This window comes from Hypanus sabinus, chromosome 27 (assembly GCF_030144855.1).
Source record: "Hypanus sabinus isolate sHypSab1 chromosome 27, sHypSab1.hap1, whole genome shotgun sequence".
Classification (NCBI taxonomy): domain Eukaryota; kingdom Metazoa; phylum Chordata; class Chondrichthyes; order Myliobatiformes; family Dasyatidae; genus Hypanus; species Hypanus sabinus.
The window spans coordinates 31,255,263-31,276,627 of record NC_082732.1 but is presented as its reverse complement, the minus strand read 5'-3'; the positions used below and the strand labels follow the sequence as shown (position 1 = coordinate 31,276,627).

The 21,365-nt window shown below is 37.6% G+C and overlaps 1 protein-coding gene across 3 annotated transcripts in view; it reads right to left on the bottom strand.

Moving 5' to 3' along the window:
- pank4 (pantothenate kinase 4 (inactive)) overlaps nucleotides 1-21,365 on the bottom strand; it is a 75,679-nt gene that overhangs the window by 43,129 nt on the left and 11,185 nt on the right. For 2 of the 3 annotated variants that reach the window (XM_059952160.1, XM_059952161.1), the window contains exons 2-9: nucleotides 19,284-19,366; nucleotides 17,079-17,287; nucleotides 13,770-13,953; nucleotides 11,368-11,460; nucleotides 10,109-10,262; nucleotides 9,586-9,767; nucleotides 9,280-9,361; nucleotides 8,463-8,563 (exon numbers count right to left, since the gene is read on the bottom strand). In XM_059952160.1, the coding sequence (XP_059808143.1) occupies nucleotides 8,463-8,563; nucleotides 9,280-9,361; nucleotides 9,586-9,767; nucleotides 10,109-10,262; nucleotides 11,368-11,460; nucleotides 13,770-13,953; nucleotides 17,079-17,287; nucleotides 19,284-19,366 (1,088 nt within the window). The remainder of the gene's footprint in view (nucleotides 1-8,462; nucleotides 8,564-9,279; nucleotides 9,362-9,585; nucleotides 9,768-10,108; nucleotides 10,263-11,367; nucleotides 11,461-13,769; nucleotides 13,954-17,078; nucleotides 17,288-19,283; nucleotides 19,367-21,365) is intronic. The other variant, XM_059952162.1, reaches the window with a different exon arrangement.

Genomic DNA, 21,365 nt, shown 5'->3' with positions numbered 1-21,365 from the left:
ACATTTTAGGCATATGTAAAAAAAAATCTGTAGAGCAAGGATGCTTCCAAAGCTCATGAAAACTTTCTACATATCAAAAAAAATTACTATAAAGAGCAGTAAACAGCAAAAAACAAAATCAAATCAATATCTGGTGTGACCACCTTTCGGTTGACCACTCCATTTCTGGTCCTCAACTTAGCCCATTTCTTTGTATTTCTTCAGAAGAGCTTGGACAGCACATCTTAAAACTTCTGTCTGCTGCAAAATTACTTCTTGGGAGAGACCTTGCTAATGCAGGCTGACCAGCTTGTGTCTTGCTGCACTGCCTACTCTCGCAATGGTGTAACAATTGATGATTTGAAGGTTAAATTGTCACATCTGCCACACCCTCAGCTCTTAATTTGGTTGTCCTTCGCCAAGTTTGATTCTTCTATACCTGTTTCTGTTTCATTCAACTCTTCATGTCATTTTTTTATCTTTGTTTAATCATGCTCTAGGGTATATGCCTACAAAGTAATCAGGTTTTTACTTGAAAAGTGGTCTTTTACTTAATATGTTACTTTCTTTAACAAAATACAGACATTCTCTGTAACATTTAATTTTTTGGAAAATGAATTTTTGGAAATTTGCTCTTTTCTACTGACACTAATGCAGGAGACAAAAAATAAACATCTAAAGCAAAATTTATTTTAAAAAATCCAGGTGTACTATGCACAGTATTGTAGAGAAGATGTCATGGCTTCAGAGAGAGTGCAAAAGAGGTTTACCAGAACGCTGTCTGGATTAGAAGGCATGTAATCTTAGGAGAGGTTCAACAAACTTGGGTTGTTTTCTCTGGAGCGTTAAATAGAGGTTAATAAAATTACAAGAGGCATTGATGGAGCAGACAGGTAGTACCTTTTACCCAGGGTTAAAATATCTAACAGTAGAGTGCGTGCATTTAAGGTGAGAAGGGCAAGTTCAAAGGAGATATATAGGACATTTTTTTTCTTATACAGACGCAATGAATGATGTAATATCAAGGAAAGATTCCTCTCCTCTTTGTAACTGGCACATTGTCTGACTGCAGTCGAGATGAGGTGAGGAGGATCTAATCCAGGGTGACCAAGGCAAAGCTGCAGGGCCGGACCACATACCTGGTTGGGTACTGAGGGATTGTGCAGCCCAGCTAATAGAGATTTTTTAAAATATCTCTTTGCAACAGAACACTATCCTTGTAGGCTTCAAGGTAGCCACCATCACTCTGGTGCACAAGAAAGCGATGGTAACTGGTCTAAACAATCAGCCCCCATTGGCACTGACATCAAAAATCAAGAAATACTTTGAATGGCTGGTGATAAATTGTATAAAATCCCACATTGGATCCTTTCCATTTCGCCTACAGCTCAAACCAATGCACTGATGATACCACAGCTACGGCCCTCTACTCCATCTTGTCTCAACTAGAAAACGATGCCTCATACACTGGGTATGTTGTTCATCGACTTCAGCTTGGCATTTAACACTATCATCCCTCAGAGGTTAGTGGGTAAACTGTCCTCGTTGGGACTTAACATCTCTCTGTAAATGGATCTTGGACTTCTTGACGGAAAGAATCCAGTTAGTTTAAGTTGGTAGCAACATCTGGAGCTCCATCATGCTGGACACTGGTGCCCCCAAGAGTTGTGTGCTCAGCCTGCTCTCGTTCACACTGTTGATTCACGACTGCACTCCAAATCTAGCTCAAACCGCATCATCAAGTTTGGTGATGAAAGAACAGTGGTTTGCCTCATTAACAACAAAGAGTCGGCAAACAGGGAAGAGGTAGAAAGGCTTGTCAAATGGTGTGAATACAATAACCTGAGTCTCAAAATGGACAAGACAAAAGAGGTGATTGAGGACTTCAACAAGGTGCAGGTCAACCATTTCCCATTGCATATCAATAGCTCTTCAGTGGAGAGAATGAGAGAGATCGTTGGTGTGCACGTAATGAACCTTCTAACCTGGACCTAAACACCTCCTCATTAGTCAAGAAGGCAAAGCAATGTTCACATTTTCTGATGAGATTGAGGCATGCACCCACATTCTAACAACTTTCTACATGAGCACCATCAAGAGTGTCCTGTCTGGCTGCATCATTGTGTGATATGGATGTGACAAGGCATTGGCCCCCAAGGTTAAAACCACTGAGAGGATCTCCTTCCCTCCCCTCCTCTCCCCATTTGTGACATTTACTGGAGCATTGTGTACAAAAGGCCTGAAGCATTGTTGAGCATTCCTACCACCTACCACTATCTCTTTGATCCACTACCGTCAGGAAGGAGGTATAGGAGCATCAGCACTAAGACTGCCAGACTGGGTAACAGCTTCTTCAACTGAGTTATCACTACCACTGCTTACCTGTGTTGCACACTACCTACACTTCAAATCAGATTTTATTAATTCATTTGTGATAATATTTTGATTTATGTGCTGTATGTGATATACATTTTGGGGGAATGTTATTTCGTTTGGTTCTATACATACATACACACAGTCAGATGACAATAAACTTGAACTTGAGTGGTGGGTGCCTGCTATGCACTGCCAGGGGTAGTGGTGGAGGCAAATCTGATGGATGCATTAAAGCTCAATTATTCATAATGCATTCAATAATCACTTATGGACAATGTAAAAATCCACTAGAAATGGGGAAGGAGCAGAGACATTATGTCCTGCTTAGATCTTGAAAAGATTCATTATTCACTTCTTAATTTCCAAGAAGTTCCAAGAGGTGTGGGGACCTTTTCTTGAATATTTTCTTAATTCCCATTTAGATTAAGGGTGCATCCCTCTTTTTTTTCTTTTGCATTTAAATCCCTTACTTCCAACTTCTTACAATTAAGATTTTTTGGGTTTTTTTAATGTGCAAACATATTATAGTTTAGGTAGTAGGCAATATACCTTCTTTTTATAAATATAGCTCTGTGGTGATAAAAGTTCTGATTAACTTTTTTATATATCGTAAGGTTGGCTTGGAGTTGGGTAGTGGGAGGATGGGGTGGTAACTAACTTTATACGATTCTACTATGGGTGCTTTTACTTAATCGTTATGAACTGTACACTTATGTTTGTTTTGCACTGTATAAACCTATTTTTACTTTTTTTGTTTTCTCGTATTGTAGAAACATAAAGAAAATCAATTTTAAAAATCTGCTGGAAATGGGGAAGGAGCAAGGGAGTGGGGCTAGTTGGATAACTCTATAGTGTCATATCTGCTTCATCATTACACTTTGATTATGCATTTGAAGTTTTAAATACAGGCCAACATAATCAGCCCTTCTCAGCTATTCAGGTAATAACAATTAAAAAAAATATTAATAGCAAAACTACATGTTCCATTTATCAATCAGCTACTGGAGAATTTAGACTGTACACAGATTGCTGACCCTTTGAATCTTTGTTAATTATCAATACAAACAATACACTGATTTCAATTTATCTACCTGGATTTAGTACATTCTCATTTGGCAGCTTTGGAAAGACCACGGTACATCCAAAGGAATAAAACAGTAGTTTTTTTTTATTCCCCCAGAGCATGGGTACTACACTTCAAGTTTAAACAAGCACAGATCTGCAAATTGAGCATAGTAGCCAGCAATTTTCTCCAAGGAGAATGGCAAACATTAGCTGTACCTTGAATCAAACAATAATGGATTTTATTTATTGGAATAGGCCCTTCCAGTCTTTCAAGCCGTGCCACCCAGTAATCCCCCAATTTAACCCTAGCCCAATCACAGGACAATTTAGTGACTAATTAACCTATCAACAGGTACATCCTTGGTCTGTAGGAGGAAACCAGAGCACCCGGAGGGAACCACATAGTCACGGGGAGAATGTACAAATTCCTTACAGGTAGCAGTGGGAATTGAACCCGCGTCGCTGGTACTGTAAAGTGATATGCTAACCACTACACTACTGTGCCACCCTACTACTGGATTCCTGACTACACTGCAAAGGAAAGTTATGACTACAACTAAAAGCATGACTAATCAGCCATTTGTCTTCAATGCCAATTGTCCATGAAATTGCTGATTACTACTTTTCATTCCTCCTTTCAATGGGAAAGAATGACACAAGGAAGCTTATGCAACAAGACAAAGGTGGGGGAGTGGTAAAATGAAGAGGATCACTTACTGAAAACTGTAGAAGGATTAACAGAACATGGAAGAGACCAGAAAGGAATGAAAGATGCATGTTAGAATGTAAATACTCAAAATGAATGAAATTACTAAATGATGTCCCCTGTATTCCCCAACAAGCAAACTCTCACCAGCTGGATTTCTTCCACCAACTTTCCAGAAATTCTATCTCAGACTTGCAGATAAGAGTGTGTGTGTGTGTGTGTGTGGGGGGGGGGGAACTTCAGCCCTTAAACACATTACCATTAAATTATTGAGGCTAGTTCAGTAGAAGAATGTTTAAGTTGAAGAACAGTTTGGAAATGAAAAAAATCTTAAATTTACAGATAGTTCTAGTGTGATTTAATGCATAAATACTCTCCAGTTTAATAAAAGCGTTTCAAGTTATTTGCAATATCTTCTTGGTAATAGGTAGTTTTCTCCCAACAGTCATTTTAATTCATCCTTATACATGAAATAACCTCCCTTCATTAAAAGCTAAGACTATGCCTTGGGAAATTTCCATCTGACAGTACTTACTGATATCAGTCCACTGATGCTACCAAGATACCCAGAAACCTTTGACAAAACTCACACTAGTCTTATACACTTTTGCATTGCTGTATGAATTAGACTGCAATTTCAAAATAAAAACCTAAATCTTCCCAGATCAATATTGAAAATGCAAAAATCATGTGTTATTTTTAGCAAAAGACTTTACAGACTCATAGAACACTACACCACAGAAGTGTCCATGCGAACCATTAATCCACCTAATCCCATCAACCTACACCCAGACTGTGGCACTCCACATCCCTCCCACCCATGTACCTATCCAAATTTCTCTTAAACATTGAAATCGAACCTGCAACCACCATTTGTGTTGGCAGCCTGTTCCAAACTTTCACCACCCTCTGGGTGAGGAAGGTCCCCCTCATGTTCCCCTTAAGCATTTCACTTTTGCACGCTTAAATCATGACCTCTAGTTGCAGTCACACCCAATCTCAGTGAAAAAAGCCTACTTGCATTTACCCTATTTCTACCCCTCAATTCTGTATACCTTTATCAAATTTCCCCTTATTCTTCTACATTTTAGGGAATAAAGACAAACCTAAATCAACCTTTCCAATAACTCAGGTCCTCAAGTCCCAGCAACATCCTTGTATATTTTCTCTGCTTCTTTCAAACTTATTGATATTCTTCCTGCATGTTAGTGACCAAAACTGTACATAAAACTCCATATTAGGCCTCACCATCTTATACAATTTGAACATCTCAACTCCTGTACTCAATACATTGAGTATGAAGACCAATGTACCCCAAAAGCTTTCTTTACAACTTCTTGACAACACTTCCAAGGAATTATGGATCTGTATCCCCAGATTCCTCTATTCTACCATACTCCTCAGTGTCCTACCGCTCACTGAGTAAGGCCCTCTCAAAGTCCAACATCTCACTCTTGTCTTCATTAAATTTAATCTGCTATTTTTCAGCCCAATTTTCCAGCCGGTCCAGGTCCCGCTGCAAGCTTTGACAGTCTTTTTCACTGTCCACATCACCCCAATCTTGGTGTCAACTGCTAATTTACAGATCTACTTTACCATATCATCCAGAGTGCTGATGTGGATAACAGACAACAACGGACCTAGCACCAATCCCTTCGGCACACCACCAGTCACAAGACTCCAGTTCGAGAGGCAACCATCTACTAACACTTGCTGCCTTCTCCTGTGAAGCCAATGTCTAATCCAATTTACTACCTTATCTTGAATGCAAGCAACTGAACCTCCTTGCCCAACCTCCCATCCAGGACCTTGCCAAAGGCCTTGCTAAAATCCATGTAGACAACATTTATTGCCTTGCCTTCATCAACATTCCTGGTAACTTCCTCAAAAAACTATATAAGATTGGGCAGACATAAAACTACATTGACCATTCCCAATCAATTCCTGTATATCCAGTCCTTAAAACTAACTCCAAAAACTTTTCCACTACTGATGACAGGCTCACCAGCCAAAAATTTCCTGTCTTATTCTTCGAGCCCTTCTTAAATAACAGAACAATATTAGCTATCCTCCAATCCTCCAGCATCTTACCCATGACTAAGGATGTTAGGGACCCTGCAGTTTCTGCACTAGCCTCATATAAGGTCTGAGAGAAAACCTTGTCAGGCCCTTGGGATTTATCCACCCTTAATTTGCCTCAAGACAGCAAACACCTCCTCCTCTAATTTGTATATGATCCATGACCTCGCTGCTGCTTTGCTACACTTTCAGACTGTGTCTGTCCCCCAAGTAAATACGGATGCAAAACAATTCCATTTAAGATCTCCCCCATCTCTTTCAGGTCCACACACAAATGACCACTCTGATCATCCAGAAAATCAATTTTGCCCCTTGTTATCCTTTTGCCTTTAATGTATCTGTAGCAACCCTTAGGATTCCCCTTTACCTTGTATGATGTCTTCTTTTTGCTTTCCTTCTTTTACCACTTCTTGTTCTCTTGAGTTTCTTGTATTTCTTATACTCCTGAAGTATCTCATTTATTTTTGCCTGCCTATAATTGCTATGCACCTCCTTTTTCTTAACAAGGATCTCAATATCTCTCAAAAATTAAGATTCACTAAACCTGATATCCATGCCTTTTATTCTGACAGGAATATACAAACTCCGTACTCTCAAAATTTCACTTTTGAAGGCTTTCCATTTACCAAGTACTTCTTAACCAGAAAACAACCTTTCCCAGTCCACATTTGCCAGATCCTTTCTGATACCAACAAAATTGGCCTTTCATCAATTTAGAATCTCAACTCTTGATCCAGACTTGTCTTTTTCCATAGTTACCTTGAAACTAATGGCATTATGGTCACTAGATGCAAAGTGTTGCCCTACACAAACTTCTGTAACTTGCGTTGTCTCATTCCCTGATAAGGGATCTAATATTACATTCTCTCTACTTAGGACTTTATGTACTGATTAAGGAAACTTTCCTGAACACAGTTGATAAACTCTTTCCAATCTAGCCCTTTTACGGTATGGGAGTTCCAGTCAATATGTGGAAAATTAAAATCACCTATCACAAATTTAGGTTTCTTGCAACGGTCTGCGATCTCTTCAAAAATTTGTTCCTCTAAATCCCGCAAGCTCTTGGGTGGTATACATTGTAATCCCACTAACAGGGTCATCCCTTTACTATTCTTCAGTCCTACCCATAAAGCCTCACTAAACAAGCTTTCCAGTCCGTCCCGTCTGAGCACTGCCATGACATTTTCCCTGACTGGTATTGACATCCCTCCCCCTTTAATCCCTCCTGTTCTAAAATGTCTAAAACAATAGATCCCCGGAAACTGAGCTGCCAGTCCTGCCCTCCTGCAACCAAGTCTCCCTAATAGCTACAACATCATAATTCCACCTGCTGATTCACGCCCTAAGTTCATCCGTCTTTCCTACAATACTCCTTGCAATGAAATGTACGCAACTTAGAAGATTAGTTCCACCATACTCCATCTTTCTTCACAAACATTCCACCATCTGTTCTGGAGCTCTGGTTGCCATCCCCTGCAACGCTGGTTTAAATCCAAGAAAGAGGGCGAGAAAAGAAAGAAAGAACAATCTACACAATTCAATGTCTTCTTGGGAATTGTGGTGCACAAAATTTGCCAACTGCTCCCGCTTACTTCTTTTAAACTGTTTCTTCACCTACACAATCCAAAGTCTCCACAGGAACTGTGATGTGCAAAATGTGCCCACTGCCCCCACTCGCTTCTTTAAACTCTCTATTCCTCTATGCAATTCATTGTCTCCTTGTGTACTGTATGCACAAAATGTTATCTTTCATGGAATGCTGGCATTAAAAATATTTTTTGTGATAAGATGATTCAGTGTGTGAATTAATCATAAAGTGCTTATATTGTGAATTGACACTGCAAATGTAGGCCCTACTGTAGAGAATATCATTAAAGAATCTCTCCATTTTCAGCATAAATCCAAATTCTTTAATGTGCCACAAACATGGAATTACAACTACCACACTTTAATTTGCACTACAAGAAAGCATAATCAAAAATTTTCTTGCAAATCATTTGGAACAAATTACATTACACAAATTCTAAAACTGGCCTAAATTTATCCTGTACTATTCTAGTCAAAAATGTACAATGCCACCAACTTCCTGGTATCCCCAAGCCTGCTCACTATTTGCAACTATCCTTAAAGAAGACCAGCTGATGAATATTGGAGTATTTTGCCTAATACATAGACTGCATTCAATACATTCTGAATGGAAGATTTTATATACAGGCAACTCAGTACAAAATAACAATTCTGATTTACAGCCACATACCGTTCCACTTCGTGTTCGCTGCATTGGATGTACATCAGGTGTGCTGCTCATTAAACCCGAACTGCCAGCATAGTTCTCCCCCCAACTATATTGATTAGGATCTGAAAGGTAAAAGAAATGGTAAAATGTAACAAAATGAGATGGTTATGGAAAGGCAGCAGTTCTGGGAACAATGAAAAAGTACTAGAATCAAGCATATTTACCAAAAAAACAAATACACACTCAGAAACCCTGCAGAATACCACCTTACACAGCAAATAAGTTCTGGATCTTCTGACAAAGGGCAAATGTTCTATTCAAGTAAACCAAGCTGAGTTTCACTACTAGGACTACATGATAAGGATAGCCCACATTATAATGATTTACATCCTTTGAATAGAGAGCAACAAAAATCTAAGATAAACACAGGCGTAAACAATGCTGGTAAATGTGTTCTGAATTCTTCACTAGCACCATCTCTGCTTGTGAAGAATTCAGAACACAGGGCCTTAACAAATTCAGGGCTAGAGAAGAGATCAGTAATCACTACTTCACATCAAAGATCATAGAAGTTTGGAATTCCTGCTACCAAGATGATGCTGAGATTTGGGTTAATTAAAGCTTTCTAAACAGATAATAGATTGTTAAGATGATGTTAAAGAAACAAAGTAAAAAAGTTAAAGACAGATCTCAGCAACGATCTAAATGAGAAATAGATCAGAATCAAATGGCTGAAAGGTCTACTTCCACTTATAACTGAACCAACAATGCAGTATCTATCAGGCAGAGGTAAGAATATTTAGATTTTAGTAACAGCTGAATGAATACAAACACTTACTGTCCTCCTCTGCTCCCTTTAGGAAGGCTCCAATGGCACCAAGATATCCTTCATGTCTCAAGAAGAGTGCCTGGACTTCACCCTAGCCACCAAGAGAGATAAAACCAGTGCTAAATGATAAATTTGTCATTCTGTTGAATTTCATACTTTATATATGCAAAGAGATCAAGAGACTAAATTCATAGAAGTTAAATATTATACTATTTGGCTGCTATTTAGAATTACTTGTAATAAGCAGTTCACGTAGCCCCAGCTTCCATAACACCACCCCCCACCATCATCCACAAATATCCCCACAAGTGGTACCTTTGTGAAGTAGTTGATACTGTAAGTAATTGTGTGCATGGTTACAGGGTGTCCTCGGATAAAGAAACCACCAAAGTAAACTCTGCTAAGGTTATGAAGTTTGGCATATAGGCAAGCCAGTTGGCCTATGTCATTGCTGATCATATGAAGTAAACTTTTGGCCATGTCCTCTTTAGTAAATTCTAGGCACAGAAAAACAATATAGACTTTGAATGGTTTCAGTGAAGTGAACAGCACAACTGTTTTTATGGATGGATGAATTATTAGTTTATTCCAAAACACCAAAAATCTCAAACTTTGCTTCTCTTAATAACTACTCTGGAACAAATGAACACAGATGAGAATCTGTATTTTATAGGCAGTAATAAACTTCAGTTAAGTCTCAAAGTCTTCAATTCTACAGTAAGTCAGTCCAACATGCCAAAAATAGTAGTTAAAAAAAGGCCTTAGGTATTGTGGCAAGGGATGACCATATTCTTTCAAAAGACAAACAAAAGCCTCAAATTTACTAACAACACCTTACCTTTATCAGTAGTTGCAGATTTTCCAAAGCTACTAGCTATAAGATCGCTAGTCAACCCAAAGCATTCATACGCTCCTCCATAAATGTCACGAACTAACATGTCAACATTTGTATGCTGCCCTCTTGAGGCAAGCTGCAATAATTCATCGAAGCGCTGGGGAGGAAAAGAATACAGTAAAATTAAGTGTAAACCATAAACGAGTTATGTCAACCTTAGGAACTAGAGTGCAGAAAGAAAAACTTCGGAAAATAGTTTCTGAACCTAAAGTGCCCTAGTGTCCTAAAAATTGTGAATTTTGCTCTAGACTTAATACACAGAGTTTGGAACATTAAAGCAAAGTGGAAGAAAACTTCAGCAGAGTTTAAAAATGAAAAGGAAATATTTGTCCCTCTTCCTTACCAATCATTTTTTTTCTTAATGGAGAAAAGATTCAAGAGTTTAAGATGTCTTACATTTGTCAAAGATCCTTATGTATTTCAAATTAGGTTGGCTTCTTCTTGATCGTCACTCACTCAATTAATGAATTATTTATTAATTATTGAGCTTCAGCACAGAATAGACCCTTCAGGCCCTTTAAGCTGCACTGGTCAGCAATCCCTGATTTAACCCAATGTCTCACTGAACAAGACCATATTTTAACTGGAAACTTCAGCAGAATAGAGCACCTGTCATCATTATTATTGTTACTGAAGGCATGAATTGAAGACGTTGGTCATAACTGTAGGGCACTCTCATCTCCAAAACAGAAAGGTATGAGTTTAGCTGCTAATTCAGCAAGATATGCACAATATCTACATTGACACACTCATGTCCAATTAAGAAGCCAGCTGCATTATTAAAGGTGCCATTTTTTGTAACATATTAAATAAAATAATTCCCCAGCCACCCTCTTAGATGGATCTATAATCCCACAGCACTGTGAATAGAAAGCTGAAGTATTTGCCCTTGTGCCCTAACCAATATTTGTCCCTCTGTCAACATCAGTTTTCCAATTTGCTGTAGCTAAATGAGCTACTACAAATGATAAATAGAAGTGACTACATTACAAAACTACTTCCATCGTTTAAGATACATTGGAACATTTTGTGATGATTAAAGGTGTAAAATGCAAGTCTTTTTATTTTGTTTAAAACCTCATACGGAACAGTACAGTCACGCCTATTCTTGAAGCAGTTGACTATAAAACAGAATCAAAAGTTACTTCAAACCTAGCTATAATTAAGCATACAAGAACAAAAGACAGAACAACAATAAACACCTTTGTTTTTGTCAGCAAAGCTCCAAGTCCCCAAAATGTACCACCTCCTATTGAACTTCCTCCTATTCGCTCAAATTGGTCTTCAGATACCACCTACATGGACAAGAGGAATCACAATAAGAAATTTGTTAATTTGGCTTTTCTCTGCCCATAAGAGTTATATGCGTATACCAACAACCCAACCCCACCCCCTTGAAACAGATGGAGTGCATGTACAATCCTGCAGATTACAGGCAGGAGTAGGCAGATCAGCTCCGCCACTGAATAGGATCACAGCTGATTTACAGTGTATTCAGATGTATTTCAGTCTCTGCTTCCACCATCTTATGAAGAGGGTTCCGAAGACTAACAACCCTTGGGGAAAAGAAATCATTGCCTCGTAACTGGCTTAAATTGACAAATATCTTATTTTAAAATATGAGCCCAGCTTTAAGTTTCTTGAACATGATGAAGTATCCTCTCCACCCTCTTAAGACTTCTTAGGATATCACACATTTCAGTCAAGTCCCCACTCACTCTTTCAAACTCCAGTAGATACAACCTTTCTTAATAAGGCAAGCCTCTCATTCAGTAAAAAACACAAAATGCTGGCAGAACTCAGCAGGCCAGACAGCATCTATGGGAGCCCAAAACATCGTTATTACCTCCTCCCATAGATGCTGTCTGGCCTGCTGAGTTCTGCCAGCATTTTGTGTTTTTTATTTATTTCCAGCATCTGCAGATTCACTCATGTTGCCACTCATTCAGTACTTGTTTAGTCTCTAAATCAAAATATCAAACAAGCAATATTAGCTTCCCATTCGTAGTCTAAGTAGATACGAGCACACATAGCACTCGTGCTATTTTGAATTGAATTGTCTTGGCTTCAGCTCGCTTATTGATCTCAATCCACACAAAAGAATGTTACATTCAAAGAGCTGCCATACTTCAGACAGATGCTACAAAATAATTATAAACAAGGAGCACTACTTGGCCCCTAATCCTTAATAACTTATCTAGTTTTTGCACTGTCATGATTTCAGTTTGAAATCTTGCTTATCTAACAGTCTCTCGAAAGAAAAGTGCCACAACATTACTTCAAACTTAATTTTGAAGTTCAATTAGACTAAAATTCTCATAGTACCATCTGAAGACCAAATAGGAAAATATTTCTTTAGCAACTAATAGAATAGGAGACAAATACATTCCTTGTGGTTTATGGAATCTCAGAACATAACAGCTGTTCTAATGCCTTGTTAGGAAACAGTTCAAAATAAATTTCCATTCAAATAACTTTATTATGTTTTTTTAAATAAGACTCCACAGATGTAGGTTTTTCACTGAACTAGAGAAATCATTCTTTAAACTTCATAATATGAATAGTTGACTCCCACCACTGGAATGGTCTGGTGAGCATATTGCTGGAAGTTCAATGAATGAGCGTGCACTGTCCAGTTGAACAGCATTCTACCATCACCCATCTCAAATACCATAGAACCATAGAACACTACAGCACGGTACAGGCCCTTCAACCCTCCATGTTGTGCTGGCCCATATAATCCTTAAAAAAATTACTAAACCCACACTACCCCATAACCCTCCATTTTTCTTTCATCCATGTGCCTGTCCAAGAGGTTCTTAAATACCCCTAATGTTTTAGCCTCCACCACCATCCCTGGCAAGTCATTTCAGCCACTCACAACCCTCTGTGTAAAAAACTTACCCCTGATGTCCCCACTAAACTCCCCCCCCCCCTTAATTTTGTACCTATGCCCTCTGGTGTTTGCTATTGGTGCCCTGGGAAACAGGTACTGACTATCCATCCTATCTATGCCTCTCATAATCTTGTAGACCTCTATCAAGTCCCCTCTCATTCTTCTATGCTCCAAAGAGAAAAGTCCCAGGTCTGCTAACCTTGCTTCATATGACTTGTTCTCCAATCCAGGCAACATCCTGGTAAATCTCCTCTGCACCCTCTCCATAGCTTCCACATCCTTCCTATAATGAGGTGACCAGAATTGAACACAAATACCTTCAAAGCTTAAAAGCAAGTTTACAATTTTTCAATGCCATATCTTAATACTTCCATAATTATTCTCCTTAGTTGCTTGCAGAAAGTCCTTGAGATTGATCCATAACAATCTTGGAAATGTAATCATTAAAACATTTTTAAAAACTGACTGCTTGGACTAAGCACTTGAAAGTTATAAATAACAACTGAGACTTCAACAACAGGATGAATACTAATTTTTTAAAAAATTACAGTCAAACTTCTAGATCAATCAAGTATGCCCGTTCTTCAAAAGCTAACAAGACATTGGTCAAATCTATTAATTTCTTTTCTGAGCAATGAGCAGAAGAACACAATGACACTGCTCCATTGTCAGTCATTGACAGGACTCGGACACACAGATCCTACTTACTCGGACAATAGATACTCCTGACCCAATGTTCACTAGTAGGTAGGGAAAGATATCTGGGTGCGTTGTCTGAAATCGGAATTCAGGGTCTGCATGTTTCACATACACAAAGGCCTCATGTGGAATATTTCGCAGCACAAAGTTACAACCCTTGATTAAACAAGTCATTTCATCTTCCTTATCCACTCTGCAAAGATATTGAAAAAGAATCTCAGACACAAAGCTGTGAAACAAAATACATTAAGCATTGACTAGAATTATAGGATGAACTGTTCTCAGTAAGCATAAAACATACAGAATCTATTGAAATCTGTTCTAAAAAGAGAATAAAGTTAAAATTAATTAAGATTAAAATAGTGCACAGGCCCAGTGCAAGAATAGCACCATGCCAGCAAAAACAGCAATATATTCTTCAACAGACAAAACCATGCAAAATAAATCATGTGTAACTCCACACCCCCACATAACCCCTTATACATCTCATTAAATCAAATGCCTTTCCTGCCTTTTAAACCCCGTACCTTGTTTGCAGCCCTTCCTTCAGCTCTAACTTTCCTATTAGTTTGCTTACTTCTGCTTGTTATGTATATTAAATGCACAATTAATACAAGCAATCATAATGTACAAAGCATTTCAAAAACATGGAAAATAAATGTAACACTACATTTAAAATGAAATCTCTCAACTGGAATAGGTGTCTGTGATGGCAAAATTGAAAAGCAAGTTTCCTTTCTCCTAGACAAAAGTCTGCAATTGATAAATGTTACTGTATTTTCCTTCTTGTCAATGAAAATTATTTATCAATGGACCAGGAAATTACCACTTTTATTATACTTCATAATTGGTGAAATACTATTTGAGTGAGAAGAGGGACATAGCTTGGTGATACTAATGTATGGTGATTTTAATATTGACAGCAAGAACAATTCATGGCTATAAAAATCCCTGGGCATAACTGCAGCAGATGAATTTCAATACCAAACACATTAGAGTAAGAGCCAATACTTAAGAAGCAAACTTCCCCAGAGCTACAGCAAGCTCTGACTGAGTGACATCTGGAGCACCATTTACAGAATGGCCACTGCACTAAAGAATGGATGTTTGGCCTGAATACAGTATAAATTAACCAAAATATTACCAAGTCTCACCGAGTTAAATAAGCAGAAATGACAAATTTGTCTTCGGTTCCCTGGAATATTGAAATTGAAGGGGGGAAAAAGTGACTCAAAATTTTGAATGGAATTGTTAAGAGAGAAAGAAACTAATTTGCCCTGGTTGTGGATTTATTACCACTATTGCACTAGCAAACACCCTCGTAAAAGTCAGTAACTTTTTACACCTACAGTACAACCTATAGTACTGTGTCATCTCCCACATATTCTCTCCTCAAAGCACACTTAGCAAACAAGAACTCACAGGAATATGACTTTCAATTACTATTCAAATAACATAATACCAAATTATTTCCAGGTAAAATAAAAAAACATACACATTATACTTTCTGTACAGCTTAATACACTCTTTACATCCAACAACAAAGAATCACACATATATAATGTTTTAGGAAGTTTATCTGTTTACTTATTCTTCATTATCTTATAAATGCCAATATAAATCTCAGGCACTCGTAACACAAAGAGAAATATATAAGGTGCCCTCTAAAAAATTTTGTTTTAATATTTGATAAGTTAAGTAGAAAATATTTCCATTTGTGTGGGAGACAAACTTTTGGGGTTATGTTTTTAAGAGATACAGCATGGTAACAGGCCCTTCAGCCCCAACGAGCCCGCGCTGTCCAACTACACCCATGTGAACAATTAACCTACTAACCCATACTTCTTTGGAATGTGGGAAGAAACCAGAGCACCCAGAGGAAAACACCACGGTCATGCAGAGAACACACTTATAGACTGCATTAGAATTGAACCCATTTCACTGACACTGTAATAGAATTACACTAAACACCCCTTCAAAGGTAAGAAGGAATTCAAGAGACCATTTTTTACCAAGTTAGAATGTGGAATTTCCTTCCATTGCTTCTACAGGAAATGGATGAAGTAAATTATACTGGCACATTAAGGGAAAAAATGCAACAATGCATATAACAGAAAAGAATATTGATAGGAATTAAATGGAATGGGGTAGAAGGTTCATTTGGAACAAAATCAGCAAAAACCTGTTGAGCCAAGCAGTACAGAATTTATTCTACGTAAACAGATTATATAATATATCACTAATTGCAACTGATAAGTACTGGGAACATCCAAATATGCATTTTAAATTTGCTGCTATGTAAACAATTCACAAACATTCACAATAACATCTATAATGAAAATACCATTGATCTCACTAACTCCATTTTGTGTTCCTTAAGGCAGTCCAAGTGTGATGCTTAGGAAATGCACATTCAATAAACTAGTTTTGTTACATGCCAATGCACCTGCTGTTGTACAACACACAACAGTGTAAAGACAAAAGATAGGTCTTCAGATGCAGCAATCACAAATTCAGAAAATTGGACAAAATATAATCAATTGTTTTTAAAGTCATGATTTCTAACTATATAATTATTACCACTTCCATCACAAAAGGTCACATTTCCATTTTAAATTGATCTGGTTAAACATTGATCAGACTTTTTGTTAAGATGCAGTAATACTCAACAACCACTAGTAATGCTATTTAACCTTGTATCTCACACTATCAGCAATTCTTTCCCCTCCCTCCTCTTCCAGTATTTCAATTTCATTCATCATTTTACACCACATCTCCTTGGCACAAACCTTTTTCATTCTCTTTTGTTATTTTGTCATCCTGGATATTGACCCTATTACAGAACCTTAGCTTTACTCTTTTTTGCAACTAAAAATGTGTTTCATTTCTATTTTTTTCCAGTTCTGATGAAAGGTCATCAATCTGAAACATCAATTGTTTCTCACTCTGCAGGTGGGGTCTAACTAGTCTTTTGTTTATATTATAAAAAGATAATACAGTGAGACAATATTGGGAATCCTCCTCTAACCCACCAGAGATTTTTCTACTCGAGATATATTTTAACCTAATCATTTTACAATCAGTCCTCTATGTCAATCACTCTTTACAATAGGAAACTATTTTTAATCAATCCTCAACAAATCAAGAATGATCAGGTAGGAATACTGATAGCATCCCTTACATTTCACAAAGCAAATCAAGCATTCTCATTTATACCCAAAAAAAATGACAGGGAAAAGATTGATGGGTTGCAAAGCACAACAATCTATCTTAGTGCCAACATCACTTATTGTCCCAAAATTTGAAGCTCTCACTTACTTCAATCCTAGTTTCTTCTCAATCAGGTTCTTGAATTTGTGAGCACCACCTCCCGTAGCTTTAATTACTTTGGTCTCTGTCTTGACCAGATGGGCTTTGATGAAGTCCAAACATGTTTCTATATAAGCATTTTCAAATTTAACAAAATGAAGTCTGGCAGTGATCTCTTCCTGAACTGAGATCTCATACAATGGCTCATCATCTGGGCCCTTGGGAAAACACAAGTACAGTGTTATGACCTACAATATGTATGTGTACTACAAACAACAATATCTTTTGTATGGAGAAATATAATGTCACTATGAAAATCTACAGAAAACCATTCAATGTACTTGCCTCCAAAGGGACCTCTGACATTTTTGATAAACTGAAAAAGTTGATTAACATAGCTTGATGTCCTATATTCAAATATTTTCATCAATGATGGAACAATGATAAGATGAGCTCCGTCCAAATATCCAGCAACAAGATATTCAAATAGGAAGGAACAAAGGCATAAGCTGTCCAGACTTGAAGGACTAAATTGGATTCATACTAAGAACATCAACATGTGATGATGGTGCAAAGTAAGATTAAGGTAAATTTTGCTCTTAATTTTTAAATCACAGTTTTGAGAATTGCTTATATATCATTAATTTCACTTATCAGCCAGTCAATATGAATAGTACAGCTTCCCGACATCAGTGCTAGTGCAAATAGTTTCAGAAATAATTGATTGTTAAAAGATGGTCAGAGACTTTAAAATATTGTGCTATGTGCATCATCAACTTGTGGGTTTCTTATAATCCATATCTTTCCATTAAAGATTCAAGAACACTTCAAGTTCTAAATATATATAGACAAATCTCAGACTCCACATTATCACTAATTTTCCTCATCCCTCCATGCTAGATTCTTTGCTCAATATAATTCCTCCAATCAAACACTGAAACGAGTCCTCAGGGTTTGCCATGGTCATCGTTCTCTACTGTCACAAACTCAGCTAGATAATATATAGTCTCAGCAGCCATTTGTAGCTGCAGTTCCAATCACACACTGCTCTCTCAAAGATGGCTGAATTCCACCTCCATGATATTACCCATCTGCAACATCTTATTATCCACCATCTGTAAAATTAACCTCTTATAACATTTTATCTCCTATTCCAACTTGTACAAAACCCATTATTACTGGCCTGTTCTAGTGCCTCATATACCTAAAAATCTATTTTAAAATACTCTCTGTGATCTAATCCCCCATGAACACACATTCCCATTTCTACAGCTTCTCCCAGCCATATAGCTATTCAAGAATTCTTCATTCTTCCAACATTAGATTCTTTTACAGCCCCCATTTCCTTAAAAAATTCAATATGTTTTATCCTATCCAGAACTGAAGCTCTAGAACTCTATTTCATATTGATCTTTCCTTTAAAGCTCCTCAATCTCTAGCTACAAGAGCAAACATTGTACATTGCTCACCTTAATGTCGATTGTAAGAGCACCAAAGGTTATGGGGCAAAGGTGGGAGAATAAGGTTGAAAGGGAAAATACATCAGCCCTGTTGAACGGGAGAGAAGACTCAACTGGCTGAATGTCCTAATTCTTCTCCTCTGTCTTTTGGAAATTTTTGACCCATGAAATATTTTGCTTTTTTAAAAACACTATATTATACAAATTGTTTCAGGATTCAGTCCTAGAACTACCTGTCTTGAATTTATCTAGCCTGCTGACCTTCACAGATAAGTAAAAATAGAAAAGCAATACAGAGTTTGCTCTGGTATCATTCTCAGAGCCTGCATCCAACCACGTTATCAGTAGATACCTCTCTCTCTAAATTCAGCCATTTCTGTAGGCCATCCATAAAACCTCTGCCCAAGTTAGTCCAGGAGATCAGTGTATCTGATAGATAACCTACCCAGACTGTCTTCTCTCCAAATACGATCACAGTTAGTAAGGACCCACTTTGTAAAATTATGGGCCTAACTATTCAGTAAGGCAGCACAGGAAGAGTGGTGTTTCAACAAACATATCCTTGGCAATAAGAATACTAATAAAATGCATTTTTGTTGAAGGTGGTGCAAGGCTTGGCTGTAAAAAGAGGGTGTGGCTGAAAAAAAAATCTACTAACACATTTGCGCCCTCAGTTACCAGCTAAAATTCTTGTGGATTGTTAATGGCCCCAGAGAAGATATTGACTAGGATATCCCTGTACTTATGTACTTACTTTGCCATAATGATCAAAGGAACGCACTTTGGCTACTTTGTGCTGAACAGTTGAGTAGTAGGCCAGCTTTGTCAATGAGCCACCTGTTAACAAAAGACATTCTGCTAGTTCTGTAAACAATATGCAGCATAAAAGCTCAGAAATGGCAAAAGTCAAATACCTCTGGAATGCACAGCCTGACACGCTATCCTTAAGATATTATTCTGAGGGTTCAATTACATCAGACTGAAGTATACAACTACATGTCAACATAGTCAATAATCCATTTCACCTCACTCCCTAGGTTCCCACCTACACAGAAACCTGTTTTCAGCCAATATGATATTGTGAAACATAAATAAATGGCTGAAAACACCAGATACAACAAATGTCATGGTAGAAGACAATATCCTAGCTCCAGAATGATGTGCATTCTGGAGCTAACTTCTATCCAAGCCATACTGTGGAGTTACAACACTAGCAAATCTCTGGTAATGGAGAAAATTGTCCATGTATGCCCTGACTATAAAAAATAGGAAAATTTTAACTTGGGTAATTACCACCCAATCAGTCTATTCTCAAATATCAGCAAAATGATAAAAAGTATTGTCAACCATGTTGTTAGGCAGGATTTGCTCACCAAAGTATTTGTCCCAAAGTGAAACAAAAGTTGCTATTTCTGATATCAAGGCAGAGTCTGACTGAATGTTGTACTAAGAAACCTTGATATGACTTAGTCAACTGGCAACAAAAGAAAAAACACTTCAATGGTTAGAGACACCTGCAGAAAAATGGCTGTGACAGATAGAGGGCAAATATCTCAGCCCAGGCTTCACTAAAGGAGTCACACAGGTAGTGCCTTAGGTCCCATAAGCTTCTTCAACAATAAACTTCCTTCCATCATAAGGCAATAATTATGAATGTTCACTGATGATTACACTATGCTCAATTCCGTTTGCAACTACTTAGAAAATGAGGCCCTCCATACCTTAATAACAATAATACTCAGCTAAATGCCAAGTATCATTCATGCCACAAAGGTAAAAGGCAATGTTCTCTATTAAGAGTGTGCCTAGTATCTGCCCTTGACATTCAATAGCACTTACCATTGGCAAGATGCATACCAACATCCTGGGGCAAAAACTGAACTAGATTAGTCACAAAAATTGCAGCTACAGTAATATATCAGAGCCACGGTATCCAATGACACCCAGAATGAAAAAGACTTTTTATCATGTGCGCCCAAGCCTTGATTCCCTACCAAATACATCAACTCGCACTTAGAACAAGGATAGGTGCTTAGTCACCAAGTACATTCAAAACCAAGAGAGATTTTTGGATAGTAAAGAAATCAGGGGAAATGAGGTTTGTTCAGGAAAGTGGCATTGAGGTAAAAGGCCAGGCATAACCTTACTGAATGGGGAGAGAAGTACAAGCCAACAGAGAATGAAAATGTATGGGTGCAGTGTGAAGAGCTGCTGCAGCTAAAGCTTAACAGCAAAATAAAAATAAAGGATCAATTAATATATAGCATGGCACTGAGTTTTCAAGAGAATTAAACATAGTTTCCTTAAATTATGTTTAATTTATGCATTATGCATTTTGGGAGGTCAAAAATTGGATATACAGTTGCAAGAAAAAGTTTGTGAACCCTTTATAATTATCTGGTTTTCTGTATTAATTACTTACAAAATGTGGTCTGATTTTCATCTATCAAAATAATAAACAAATACAATCTACCTAAACTGATAACAAAAACAATCGTTCTTCTCATTAATACAGAGAACACCACTTACACAGCCTAGATTCAAAAAAATATGTGAACCTCTGGGGTAATGCCTCCCACAAAAGCTATTTTGAGTCAGATGCCCCAATCAATGTGGCAAGATTGGAGGTATGGATTGTACAGGTGCCATACCCTATTAAAAAGACACACAAAGACAAAAATCTCTAGAACTTGCTAAAGTCTCTGTTCATGTGACCACTATAAGAAAAACACAGAATACAAATGGTGTTCACAGAAGGACACCACATAGGAAAACACTGCTCTCAAAAAGAAACATTGCTGCACATCTCAAGTTTGCAAAATATGTTCCACCATGC